We start from the raw sequence: 13,773 nt of genomic DNA on the forward strand, positions 1-13,773 counted from the left end.
TCCAACTGCCCCCTCAGAGGTCCTGCTCACTGGGTCCAGGAAGTCCAGCCGGGAAAGTTCCATTCTCAGAGTCAGCCTGCTCTTCCAGCTATTCACACATTCTCAACATATACTCACAGCCATGACTTCAAACACCCACAAACATATCACAGCCAAATCCAGATTTCTAGCTTCCACTGCCGTGTTTCCCCGAAAATAAGACCTAGCCGGACAATCAGCTCTAACGCGTCTTTTGTAACAAAAATTAATATAAGACCCAGTCTTATTGTATTACAATATAACACCCAGTCTTATCTAACATCATATAATATAAGACAGGGTCTTATATTAATTTTGGCTCCAGAAGATGCACTAGAGCTGGTTGTCCGGCTAGGTCTTATTTTCGGGGAAACACGGTTACTATCCATTTCAAACTGGACTCCCCAGAGGCATCTCCAGTCAAAAACATTCAGAAAGGAACTGATTCTCTCCTCCCTTTCCCCTGCCTCCCCCGCCCTTGGAAAAAAAAAAAAATCAAACACATTCTTTTGTTCCCAGTGGTGTGTTAGTTTGGAGACCACCATCAATCCACTTCCCAACTGTGTAAGCCAGTGATTCTCCGCGTCCAAGACCGCTGCGATTCCCCAGAACTTTCCAACTACATATCCGTGTGAAGCCAGGTTTTCTTCATATTGTTCAGTCAAAACAACATATTGTAACAGGCTGAATGTGTAATAGAACAAGGTATGAGAATCCAGACATTAAAGAGATTTGCAAAAATGTAAAACATTTTTATTTGGAAAAATAATTATGTTCCTAAAAAAAATTTCAACATGAAATTAGTTTATTATTTTTAAATGAACTAATATGTATTTCTAAACTTTCTGTTTTTATTTCTAATACAGTAAACACAGATATAACCTACATAAACAAAGCTCCATGCGATTCTGAAAAATGTTTAATATTATAAAGGGGTCCTAAGATCGAAAGTTTGGGAACCAGTGGCCTAAGCTAAAAATGTTGGTATAGCCTTAGACTCATCCCTCTCTTTCACATTTTGTCAATCCTTCCATCCAAATAACCTCTCTTAAATCCTTTCTTCTTTCTTCCCAAGCTTCCCAATCCCCAAAGGCAAAAAAAACCCCAAAAAAAACGGACCCCCCCCTCCCCAAATGATATCCACACCAAACCCTGGAACCTGTGAGTTTTACCTTACTGGGAAAAAGGGTTTTTGCAGATATAATTCAGTTAAAGATGCTGAGATGAGATGATGCTAGATTATCCAGGTGGGCCCCAAATCCAGTAACAAGTGTCCTTATACGACACACACAGAAGAACAAACACAGACAAGGCAGCCACATGAAGATAAAGGCGTAAGTTAGGCTTCTTTTGCCACAGAGAAGCCACGGGACGCCTCATCCACCAGAGGTTGGCAGAGAAAGGGAAGAATTTCCCCCCTAGAGCAACCCTACTGACACTTTTCGTCATATTTGTGGCCTCCAAAACTCTGAGAGAATAAATTTCCATCATTTTAAGCTTCCTGTTCTGGAGTAACTTGATATGGCAGCCACAAGAAATTAACACACCGACCCCCAGGCCCAGAATATCAGTGACCACCGAGCTAGCCAGTCTTTGCCTCACGTGACCTGCAGAGCCATGGACCCCTCCAACTGCAGCCCTTCATCATCTTAAACCTCATTCCCTTAACTGAACACCCTTGAACGGCACCTCACCGCCTCCACCGTAATATCCAAACACCGCAGCACAGCATGCAAAGGTTCCCGTAACTTCATCTCCCCTTTCTTTCCCACTCCAACCCAGCTCCCCCACACCTGCACACCCCATACCATGCCTCCGGCCCACAGCCCAGAGCATACCCCAAGTTCCTTCGGGCCTGTGACACTTTGCACGTGCTGCTTCCTCTTCCCAAAATTAACTGGCTCTCACATCCTCAGCCCCATCCACTCCTACACACCCTCCAAGTCCCAGCCTCAAAAATCTCCTCCATCAGTCCTGTCAAAAACTGGCCATGCCCTCTGGCTGGCACAGCACTTTGTACACTCCTCTCAGAGAATCCCTGAAACACTACACATGCATTCCTCATTCACAAGCCCATGACTCCCTCTAGACCAGGGATTCTCACCCTCGGAACTACCGACGTGTGAGGCCAGACGATGCTTTGTTGTGGGGGGTTGTCCGGAACGGGGAACGCTAGCAACATCCTGGCTTCTATGGCTGAGATGCCAGTGGCAAAGCATACACACGTGTACACACACACACATACACACACGTACACATGCGAGCTCACACATGCACACGTACACACACGCACACTTGTAACTATTCAAAATGCCTTCAGACACTGCCAATGGCAGGGGGAGGGGATGATCCCCAGGTAAAAACCATGGTCTCTAGGTGCCCAGGACCATACCCAATGCTCCTAGCACTTGTTTATTCTCGCATTCATTCATAGAAGACAAGAAGCTGTGAGTCCTGGGTGTGGGCCGGGCCTGTGCTCACAGCCAGGCACGCAGAAAGAAACAAGGCTCGGGCCTTGGGATCACGAAGTCACAGCAAAGGGCCTGTGGGGTGCTCGACACCATTGACTGAACAAATGAATCTAATTGGCATGTATGTATTACGTTTCCCTCAATCCCTGGAAAATAAAACCCAGAGACTACAGTGTTTTCTCCTCTTCTCAGGGCCACTGCATTGCATAACTACAGTGGATTCACTTACACAGAATTCCATGTAAGTGTTGCTCCCTGGAAGTGGGCAACTGGTACAGCTCGTGTTTGTCTCTCCAGGGCAGCTTCATAAAGGAGCATCTCAACCAAGAAAAAGAAAGCTCGACAGGAAGGATCCCTAGCACGCACAGCCCACAGATGCCAATGCCTGAGCTACCAACACGAGGCCACACACAAGACTGGGAACCTTCTACCAAAAAAACCACAAAGGAAACAGTGCCTGAGCTTCCGGAGTATTCTTCCCTCTGCCCAGGAGACACAAGATTCTGACAGGCTCTGAGAAGATCAAATGGTGAGCTGAACAGACCCCAGCTCTCACAGAGGCACTGACTGCCCTAAAATACAGAGCAATTCTCATTGCCAGGGCAACATTTACAGAAGCGGAGGCTGTTTACAGAGGGGAGGCCAAGGAAAGCTGCAAGAACAAATCAGGGCACACAAGTGCTTGGCCCAGATCTGCCTTAACAAGTCACTTTAACCTCTCCGGGACTCAGTTTCCTTTTGTATTGAAGGACAAAGTTAGAACAACCCATCTGTAAGTTTCCTTCTAGCTCCACGCATAACTGGTTCTCCCCCACAAGATGGTACAAACGCACAGAATCTCCCTCTCCAAACAAAACAGAACAGGGCTCTCCCTCCCTTCCCATCAAAACTTTTTGTCAAAAGTGGAAATAAATAAAGGAGCCGTTTCCACTTCCTGGTCAGGATTTGCAGTGCTGCCTAACAGACAAGATGCAGGGCTCTGTGGCTCTTGCTATTTGCTCATGAAGCCACCGAGTGGGAGAGTTCTGGGGACGTGTATTCTCTGAAGCAGGGGGCTCATGTTGTGATGATTTGACAGTGTCAAAATTTACACCTTCAAAATGGGAAATACCCTGACAACATTAGAATGGGTTAGGCTACAAGAAATTTGACAACTGGTCTAACAATGGCTTAAACCACGTAGAAATCTATTATTTACTTAACAAGAACTCCAGGCAGAGGAGGTCCTCAGTTCCATAAAGTTACTCAATCACCTTCTCTGTGTTGGCTTTTCATCCATAGGCTTGTTGCCCTTGGTCACAGAGAGGTGCCCTAGCCCCAACCATCATACCCTCTTACTACTTTTCCAAACACAGGAAACTAAGGAGCTGTCAGGCATTGAGAAAGAGCACTCTCCCCGTGCCAGTACTTTCTTCAGGCAGGAAGAAATTCCATGTTTCCCCAAAAATGAGACCTAGATGGACCATCAGCTCTAATGCACCTTTTGAAGCAAAAATTAGTGTAAGACCCGGTCTTATTTTACTATAATATAACACTGGGTATTATAATATAATATTAATATAACATAATATAATACCGGGTCTTATATTAATGTTTGCTCCAAAAGACGCATTAGAGCTGATTGTCCAGCTAGGTCTTATTTTCGGGGAAACACGGTTCTTCTCCACAAGTCCTGTAGCAGATCTCCAATAAATCTCCCTAGCCAGAATTAAGTCATCTGCTCACTCCAAGATGCAACAGAGCCCAGGAAAGAGAGAACCAGGCTTAAAAAAAAGTCTGTGGGAAGCAGGTAAGGGAAACCTGGGATGAGAATGATGGTGAAGTAGCCAACCAAGTATCTGCCACATACAACCAGAAAGTATCTAAGGACAATGAAAATTCCAGTGTTCCGACCTTCCCTTCTCAGGAGCACTGGGTAGGAGGCAGCGCCTCCCTCTGCGCTTCCCTACCTGGTTGTCCCCACTCAGATCGAGGTCCGCTTTGCTGCAGGCTGTCAGCCAGCCCCTTTCAGTGCTGCTCAGAGAACCACCAAAGAGAACTGCTGGTTAATCTGCTCACTCTTCTAACAGATGCCTCCAGCTTCTCTAATGCCTCCCTAGTCTGTCCAGAAGCCCCACAGAGAGCTTCAGAAGACACACATCACAACTCTTGGAGGTTCCAACTCACTCCACACTTCTCCTTCTGCGTTGTCTTCACGTACACGTGCATACACCCACAAGAGGCACTGCTGCCTGGTTTCCCTAAAATCCTAGGATTCTTGTGCATCCTGACCTTCCCCTATTTAATCCTCAGCGAAAGAAAAGTTTGCCCTCCCGACCTCACTTCCTGGTCCTCTAACTTCCTAAAGGATCACGTTTCATTTCCACAGGTGCCAGCCCAAGTGAAATACCCAACAGACTAAAGGATGGTGGCTGCCCCCCAAATTAACAGCTTTGCATGAGTCCCCAAAGAGCCCAGTTGCGAGTCCAGACCCAGTCAAACATAAAACTCTGCATGCAGCCCAGAACAAGTTCAAAGCACAATTTCAAGGGACAAAACAAGAGCTGCTCCCCTGTGTCCCAGTTTGGACAAGTACATGCAGGAGGGAGCTGTGGATATTTAAAGACCAAGACATAGAATTCTACTCTGCTATAAACCATGTCCGGCTGACAGAGAGCAAGCCTACGCTGGGAGCCCCGGCGGTCAGGACAAAACTTCAGGGAAAAGGCCGCTAAACAAATTTGCACTATGTTGTACCAAAAGGTACGGATACTTCTAAGAGTATATCTGTCTAAAGGTTCTAACACATCAAACAGTGGGGAGCAGATAGGAATAAGGGGGAGTCTGGTCTACAATGTTGGCTACAGACAAAGATGAAAACTAAAGCAATGGTTCTCAAATGTAAAGTTATTAGGAATTACCTAGAAAGCTTGTTTAAAAATGCAAATTCCTCAACCTCGTCCCCAGAAATTCTGACTCAGCAGGTTTGGGTGGAGGTGGGGCACCTGCATTTTTAACAAGCATCTGATTCTGCCGCAGGTGGTGGTAGACCCTGAGAAGTGACAAGCCCCAAGTTCCTCCTCCTGGGCCACACAGTTTGGGTAACAGCACTTCTGGGAGCAGCAGGGCCTCTGTCTGACCCAGTGCTTCCTACACAGACTCTGGACTCGCAAGACCAAGAGTTACACATACAGATGTCCTTCCCGGAACACTGACATTCAGGCGGGTCTCTGACGGGCCGTTACTCTCAGGGGAGAAGCTTCCTCCCTAACCACCTCGGTCTTTGCGTCCCCCAGGCAACTGGCCAACTGGTCTGCTCTTCCCAGGCAACTTTACCAACATCCTCCCTCTCAAAGACTAGAAAGAAACAAATTTTCACCTCCCCTCACCCCACGTCCCTCCCCAGCTGTCTCTGAAATAAGCATTTAATGTTTTAAGAGTTGTCGATGCTAACAAGAAGAATCTTTACCAAAATAAAATATGCATTGGGACAGCTAAATGTTATAAATACTCACAATGGCTCAGTAACAATTCTTTCTGGATTTCATCAGTTCCTTCCAGAACCATTTACTGAGCACCTCTACCTACTCTAATCCCACGCACTTGGCAGCAGTTCACAGCTGTGCACGCCACAGACAAGGCCCTGCTTTCATGCAGCCCGCATTCTAGTGTGGGGGGAAGAGCACGGGAGAATCAGCGACCTTAGCATGGACTTTCCGACAGTGACAAGTGCAAAAAAAAAAGGAACACGCGATAATGAACCAGCAAGGGTCAGGGGGATGGGTCACAGGTTACAAGGAAGACTTCCCTCCAAGGGAAGGAACCTCTAGGAGTCAAATAACAGGAAACACGACTGGAGGGGCAGCAAGGGACAGAAATCTAGACACAAAACAGCTAGACCTGTTGGAAGAGAAGAGAAGTGACCAGTGGACCTGGGCACAGCCCGGAGCAGGATAAGCAAGTCAGGAAAGAGTGACTGAGGCCAGAGGCCAGACCTCGAAGGGCAGGGTCTCGTGGATGTTACTGTAAGTACAAGGGGAAGCCCCGGGATCATTTCACAAGGAAGGGGTTGGATGAACAGTGGCTGATCTGTACTGAGCGCTGTCTGTGTGCCAGGCATGGTTCAAATCTCATTTTATCTTCCCAACAACCCCGGGAAGTAGGAACAGATATGAACCCTATTTCATGGGTGAGATCGGAGGCAAACAGGCAGTCAGTGATGGAGCCAGAATTCAAGGCCGGGTGGTCTGGCAACAGGCTGTGGTTATGGAAGCCGGTGCCAGGCTGGAAGGGCCATGATGGCCAAAGTGAGGAGTTTGTGCTTTGTCCCAAGTGTAATGGATGGAGAGCCACTGGAGAGGCACTGAGACTTCCTGACTCATTTCCTGAGATCTGAGCTAAGAGAGGGAAAAGCCACCATACCCTCGCTGAGCTGCCTGCTACACCAAACTACGGCGACTTCAGCCAGACACAGATGTCTAATCCTGCCCTACCTGCTTCGCAAAACTCTCTAGCACCTGCAGAACTGTATGCCTTCTGCTCTTTAGGTCAGGGTTCTCAAAGGGGGCCCAAATCAGCAGCACCAGATCACCTAGGATTTGCTAGAAATGCAAATTATGGGGCCCACCTCAGACCTACTGAATCTGAAAAACCCAGCCATCTGTTTTTAACAAGTCTCACTGGCAGTTCTGGGTTATCCACAAGCAGACACACCACCACCACCCACCCCACCCCCACCCAAGTCATGCTTGTCCAGGGCAGCTCTGCATTGCACACTAGACTATCCTCCCCGCCAGGCTCTGCTAGTGGGGCTCTATGGGTCCTGATGCCTGGAAATCTCACTACTGCCCCAACCTATTTTCTAACTAATTTGATTTCCTGAAAATATTTACTACTCAGCTATTTAAGTCTCTTCTATCCCAGGGTAAAACGCTTTCTTCCTACGTCCAGTTTAATTTCACTTTCGGCTTTGTAGCTTCCAAGGTAGATGTCAAGGACAATTTCTGCCTTAACCTAGACTTTCCTTAACACCCCTCAGTCACCAGATTTCCTCTTTTCATTCATTCATTCCAGCATCCATCATTCACATATCCCAAGCATTCATGCCCTCAGCTTCCCAGGAACTAATGCAGGAGATGCCCCGTACTTCAGGGATGCCTGAAATAGCTCTCCTCCCTGAACCTGACCCTTTAGTGGGGGATGGCAACATGCAAATAAATGCATATTCACAAAGTAGATACCTACACTAGAAAGGCCTCTGCAGAGGTCACTGGGTTGACACCAGAATGATGGAGACAAGGCCTGACAGTAATTTGTAACAGCAAATATGTGGGCATTGGATCCATGCCAGACTCCAGTCAAAGTGCTTTAATGTGTTATCCATGTAACCTTCCAACAGCCCCATGGAGTAGGTAGCACTCCCATCCCCACTCTACAGGAGGGGATACTGAGGCACGGGCAGGACGGGAGTAGGTAAACAGCAGAGTCAGGATTTGAACCCAGGCAGACTGGCTCCAGAGCCTGCCCTCCTAACCGCCGACTAAGGTGAGTGGAACAGTGGGGTGGATAGGCAGACAGGTGTCCAGGCAGATAGTGTAGCATTTGTAAGAGTCCTGGGGCACAAAAAGTCAGCCTGAAGCAGAAGAAAAGTCGAGCATATTGGTGAGACTGGGGAACAGTGAATGGACCGGAAATATATTTGGGAACTGGACTAGACCCAATGTCCTGATCAATGTATTATGAGGTGTAAGGGAGAAGAAGGAACCAAGGATGACTCCTCGCTTTCTGACTCCGTTTTCAAGGCTGGAAGCCAGTCTGTGTCTCCAGAAAGCAAAGTATTACAACACAGCATATGATCAAGTCCCGTGGAGTGCTGATCTACAGCACACTCTTCTAAGAATATATTCTTTTTTACTTTTATTTATTTGTGTTTTTCCAGGACCAAGTCTTTCAGCTCCAAGTCAAGTGGTTGTTTCAATCTAGTGTGGAGGGCGCAGCTCACAGTGGCCCATGTGGGGATCGAACCGGCAACCTTGTTGTTAACAGCACCGCGCTCTAACCAACTGAGCTAACCAGTGGCCTCCAAGAACATAATATTAATATAATCAATCGATCAGCAGGTTAATGCCCCCTCCCCGACATACTTCTCTGCAAGGGGTCTTCATTCAAAGGTTTCATCCTATCCCTTGGGAGCTATTTTCCAGAACACTAGTAGCACTGGTTAACAATAATAAAAAGTTACAGCTAGGGTAATAAGAACAGCTTTTACCAGAAGGAGGGTTTTTCTCACGCAAATGTAATGCTAATTTAAAACCAGGGTTCTCAAATTTTTCTGAGGAGGACAATTATACTAATTTACAAATGACAAGTTATGCAACATGCCCAAGGCCACACATTACAAAAAGGTTGAGCCAGAATCCCAAGTGCCAGGTCTGTCCAACTTGGAAGCTCACACTCTTCCATTAAATCAGCATTTCCCATAATGTGGGACACATATCTCTGATGGAACACAACAATGTTTTTAGCTGCACAGATGAACTTTTTAAAGTTTTAACATTATGGTCTTGTTTTAATACATATAATAATGTGTATGTGTATAATATCAAGTCAATGAAAACTATGTACACATGATATGAATTTCACATTTTATATGATATACATATCCCATCAAATCCATGATTTCATGTGCACATGTGAAACATAAAAGTTCCTTAAAAGTTAATTTAAAGAAAACATTAGAATAAAAATACAGGTGATACAGGAATAGGGTAGAAATCCGAGATAACACATAAGTGACTGAGGCTGGCAAGACGCTGCTCACCGCACTGCCACCCAAGAAGAGCCAAGCACCTGTTTCATATTGTACTCAGATTTGGCTCCAGTCACACAGAATTCTGACTCTGCTCCAGAGAGACAAAATGTGGCTGCCCTGGGGGAAAGAGTAATATCAGGACAACACAATTTAGCATAAATCATCCTTAACACAGGATTGGTCTTGACATAAATACTGGTTTGGTGGTCCAACTCCCGGGCTTATTCACCACACACCTTGATTAAGTAGCTTTCCAGGGCCTCAGTTTCACTTTGTCAACAGGAAGTTATTTTAAAAACTAGACTCTAAGGTTACTTCCAGTTTTAGAACTCCATAAAATGTTGTAAGATCCTAAAATCCCAAATTATTTTTTCCAGAATCATAGAGGCCCCAACCTGAACGAGTGTCGACCTGAGGAGTAAATGCTACATAAGCGCACAGGGCATCCGAGGCTTACCATCCCTTACGTGGGAAGATGCTGTCAATCATACTGCCCTCTGGAAGATGTAGCAAGACATTAATTACCAGGTGATAAAGGGCAGCCAATCAATGTCCCTGTCCCAACCAGAACTTGAAGAACTTCCTGCCACTGATTTTTAAGTTATTAACTTTCTTTACACATGGTCCTTAGCATTTGTTATTTCCAGTCCTTAACAATTAACTTTATTCTGGATCAGAGTAGCAGGGAGAAAAATGGGTGGGAAAAAAAATCTGCAAAGTCTCGTCAAAACTCTTATCCTCATGTTAAGCCTCAGCTGAGAACCACCTGTAAAAACCTTCCCAGCTTCAGCACGAACTACTCAAAGGATGCTCCAAGATGTTTAATGTGCTAACCCTCTAAAAGGAGCTGTCAGTCCTTTTTCAGAAACGTTAACAAAACAGTTTAACCAGAACATTCTTTCTCTATTACTGAAATAGATACATTTATCAAAAGGGAAGTCTTAAAGACCTCTCCTTGCCTTCTTTACAAAGCCCTCTCTGTGATGTCTGTGGGCCGGTAAACTTTTAATAGAGGGATTTTTAGGTTCCCAGAAAGAGAAGTTCTGAAACGTTCTCACTCGTGTTTAGCTGAAGAAAACGGAGGATGGGTGGGCTGCAACTGGCAAATTCAGAAAGCACAGCAGGGTAGCAGGTGATCTTTAAAAAAAAAAAAAAAAAGGCAAATCCCTTGGCAAATTGTGTAGCCAAGGGTGATCATTATAACGAGATTTGTTATATAATTACTTGTTAACTACAGACAAACACATACATGTCTCCAAAATGCCATGGTTACTCTAGCCATTGAAGCTAGTGAACCTAGTGCAAGAGTCAAGGTTTCTCCAATAGTTTCATTCAAAGAAAGAAGCAATCCCGGTATCTATTCCCTCCCAAGGTAACCGGATTGCTTTCACATACACAAAACTGCCTCCCGCAAATTAAGCCAATCGCCTCTAGGAACGAAATCACTTTTTTCCCGTAATATTGATTTTTAAAGGGGAGAGGGGATACAGAAAGTAAGTCCAAAGAGCTAAATATTTATCACTTCGATAAAAACGACTTCACTCCAAACTGGAAATTTTGAACAGAAAAGGTCCCCACCCCCTCACGCCCCCCCACCCCCCGCACAAACACCCCGTCCCTGCTTAGCTGAAGCAAAAACACAAGACCCGTGTCGGATGCATTGCATTCCAACATTTTTCAAAAAGTTTACGAGGATTTACCAAAGCGGCGGGGAGAAAAATAAAGCAGGCAGAAGCGGGGGAGAGCAAGCAGGAGGGTTTCGGCAAAGAAGAACCAGATGAGCGCCCGGCAATGCTGTGCAAGGCCCGGTAACGGAGAAGCGACCCTGCACCCGAAGAGCAAGCGTCTCACTGGAGCGCGGGGACTGACAGCCGCTGGGTCTCCGCCGCCCAGGGTCCCCCAGTCCCCAACCCGGCCCCTGCCGCCAGTCCCCTCCCTGACCCTTCCCCCGCAGCGCCGCCGTTGCCCGCTGGGCCAACTTGGCCCGGGGTCAGCTCTGCGGAGCGCGGCCCCGGTTGCTGGGGAGGCCGGCAGCGCCCTTACCTACCTCCTTCTGCTTAGGGTCCTGCGGGTAGACGTCCGGCGGCCCAAGCCGGGGACGTTTCAGTGGTCTCTGCTCATAGCTGAGAAGCCCGAAGGCGGCCATGATCTCTCATGTTAACCGGCGAAATGAATGAGAGTTGGAGCTGGAGCAGCCGCCTCTGAGCACCAGGGAGCAGCACTTTGCAGACAGACTCCGTCTCTCCCCCCTCCTCGCTCGCTCGCTCGCTGTGGCGCTGCAGGCAAGAATAAAGCAGGTTGGATGCTGCCGCTGCCAGACACGCAGACACGCACTGATGGGGGCAGCCTTCGGCGGGCACCCTGCTGCGCTGGGGCTCCGGGACGCACCGCTCCTGTGGCGGCGACCGACAGAAGCTAAAGGTCCGCTCGGGTCCTCCGCAGCGCCGGCCTCCCGCCCCTCCTACTCTGTCCCCAGGGGGAGGAGCAGCTGATGGAAACGTGTGACTTTTTTCACCAATGGACCCAAACCCACCCCAACCCGGCACAGGGCGGGGGTGGGGGAGGGGCACCGGGGGAGAAAAAAACTTTTCTTGGCGCCCAGGCGTGTGGCCCAAGTGCTCGCCCCAGGCTAGGGTGGCCCTCCGGCCCCAGGAAGGGACTGCGGAGCGGCCCGCCTCCGCCCCTCTTCCTCGTCAGGGATCCTTCCACGCCGCCACGCGCCCCGCAGACCCAGCCACCTGGGCGCGGACTCGACTCCGGCGGAGAGGCCTGGAGCGGATGGGGGAGGCAGAGATGCGGGCGGTGGGGAAGCCGCGGGTGCCTCCTAGACGCCCGCTGGGCTCCGGTGGCGCATCGTCGGCTCCGGGCAGGCGCCGAGGCGCGCAGCTGGCGGTCTCGGCGGCTGGAGGGGGCCGTGCTCACGGTGGCGCGGGGCCGACTTAACCCTTTGCTGCCCCTCCAGGGGCTGGGGAAAGAGGGTGAGGAGGGTTGGCTGTGAGCGCCGACCCGGGCAGCCCGCCCGCCGGTACCTCAGGCTCCTCCCCCCCGGCCGCAGCTCCTCCTCCCACCCCACCCCCCAACAGTTTACCTGTTGGTCCCCGGCTAGTGGGCAGGGGCCCGCGGCAGCGGCACTCCGGCGGCCGCAGCCTCCATGATTAGGGTTGGGATGGGGGGGATCGGATTTGATTTTATTAATAAGGCATCAGTCTCCTCCGGGAGAGCTCTGGGGACGCCGCGAAGTTTGCCACTGTCTGGGGGCGGCGGGCGACGCCGGCTCGCCGCCGCCGGCGTTCTCGCCCCCACCGCCCGGGAGCGCGAGCTTCCGAGTGGCGGACGGCGGCGCGGCGACCGCACTGAGCATGCCCAGCTCGGCGGCCGGACCGCGGAGGAGTTGGCTGCGAGCGCGCTCCGATCCGCCTCTCCAGGTTTTCGCAGCCGCAGAGCGCGCAGCCCGGGGGCCCGGGCGCCGGGACCTGCCCTGGGGCGAATCCTGGCGAGGGAGGGGGACCCCCAGGGCCCCTCTCCCGGTCGCGGACAGCGTCGTCCGCCTCGACCTCTCCTAAGGTCGCCGTTCTTGTAGCCTGGGCCGGAAATCTCACCTGCGCCGGGCGTGTGGACGGACGGAGGGAGGGAAGGAGGGAGGTGATCCTCCGGGGAAAACAGTCCTCCACCCGCCAGCGCTCCACTCTCGGGGTGTGGGCACCGGGATGCTGGGCCACCTGCCGCGAGCACTAGGAGACCAGAGCTGCGGGGGCGGGCCCGGCTGGTCCCGAGGGACCCCGCGGGAGGCGCGCCCGTGAGGATGCGCCCGCACTTGGCCAAGAATGATGGCTGCCATTTATGAAGCCCTCGCTTGGTGCCAGAGTCTTGACAGTAAAGGTCTGTGATCCTTAAAAGAAACCTTACAAGGTTTTACTGTACCCTTTTTATAGACAGACATTAAGTCCCCTCAAGGAGGCCCAGTGACTTGCTCAAAGCCCGGAAGCTACCCATGCCGGATCCGAAGTTTCTGCCCTATTCTCTATGACTTTGGATTGGAAGGACTGGGTTCCTGAACTGCCCTTGCCTAATTGTGTCACGTTTCCCACACCTTGAGGAATTTCTCAGACTCTTGGTTCCATCCTCTCTCTATAACATGGTGCGAGCAGAATCTAACCCAAAGCCTTTGTACAGCGCCTGGCACACAGTAGGTGCTCAGGAGATGTGGACCAAATCTGAATATCTACTTACCTCTGCTGACTGGAAGCAAAGGGGAGGGGAAAAGGGGTGGATAAGGTGATGGCAATGTAATAGAGGCTAGTTTCTCACTCCTGACCCTCACCAATTAGCACTTTCCAATGCAGGCTGAGACCAAGTCAGGCCTGTAGTTTTGGGCTTCCGGACTCAATCTGAGCAAGTACTTTTAGAGACAGTTACCCTCCATCAGGAGACATTTCCTGTCCACCTTCTGCACCCTGCCCCAAGGACTTCTCTCCCACCAAGACCCTGAATGTA

The 13,773-nt window shown here is 49.7% G+C and overlaps 1 protein-coding gene across 14 annotated transcripts in view; it reads right to left on the bottom strand.

The window, feature by feature from the left end:
- Window positions 1–12,636, bottom strand: part of MED12L (mediator complex subunit 12L) — a 313,410-nt gene extending 300,774 nt beyond the window's left edge. For 3 of the 14 annotated variants that reach the window (XM_074333602.1, XM_074333614.1, XM_074333582.1), the window contains exon 1: window positions 11,327–11,947. In XM_074333602.1, coding sequence (XP_074189703.1) covers window positions 11,327–11,425 — 99 coding nt within the window. In that variant the 5' untranslated portion in view covers window positions 11,426–11,947. Of the gene's footprint in view, window positions 1–11,326; window positions 11,951–12,017; window positions 12,309–12,367 lie in introns of those variants that run through there. The other 11 variants (XM_074333622.1, XM_074333597.1, XM_074333609.1 and 8 more) reach the window with 6 other exon arrangements.
- Window positions 12,637–13,773: the final 1,137 nt, after the last annotated feature.

This window comes from Rhinolophus sinicus, linkage group LG01 (genome assembly GCF_036562045.2).
Source record: "Rhinolophus sinicus isolate RSC01 linkage group LG01, ASM3656204v1, whole genome shotgun sequence".
Lineage (NCBI taxonomy): Eukaryota > Metazoa > Chordata > Mammalia > Chiroptera > Rhinolophidae > Rhinolophus > Rhinolophus sinicus.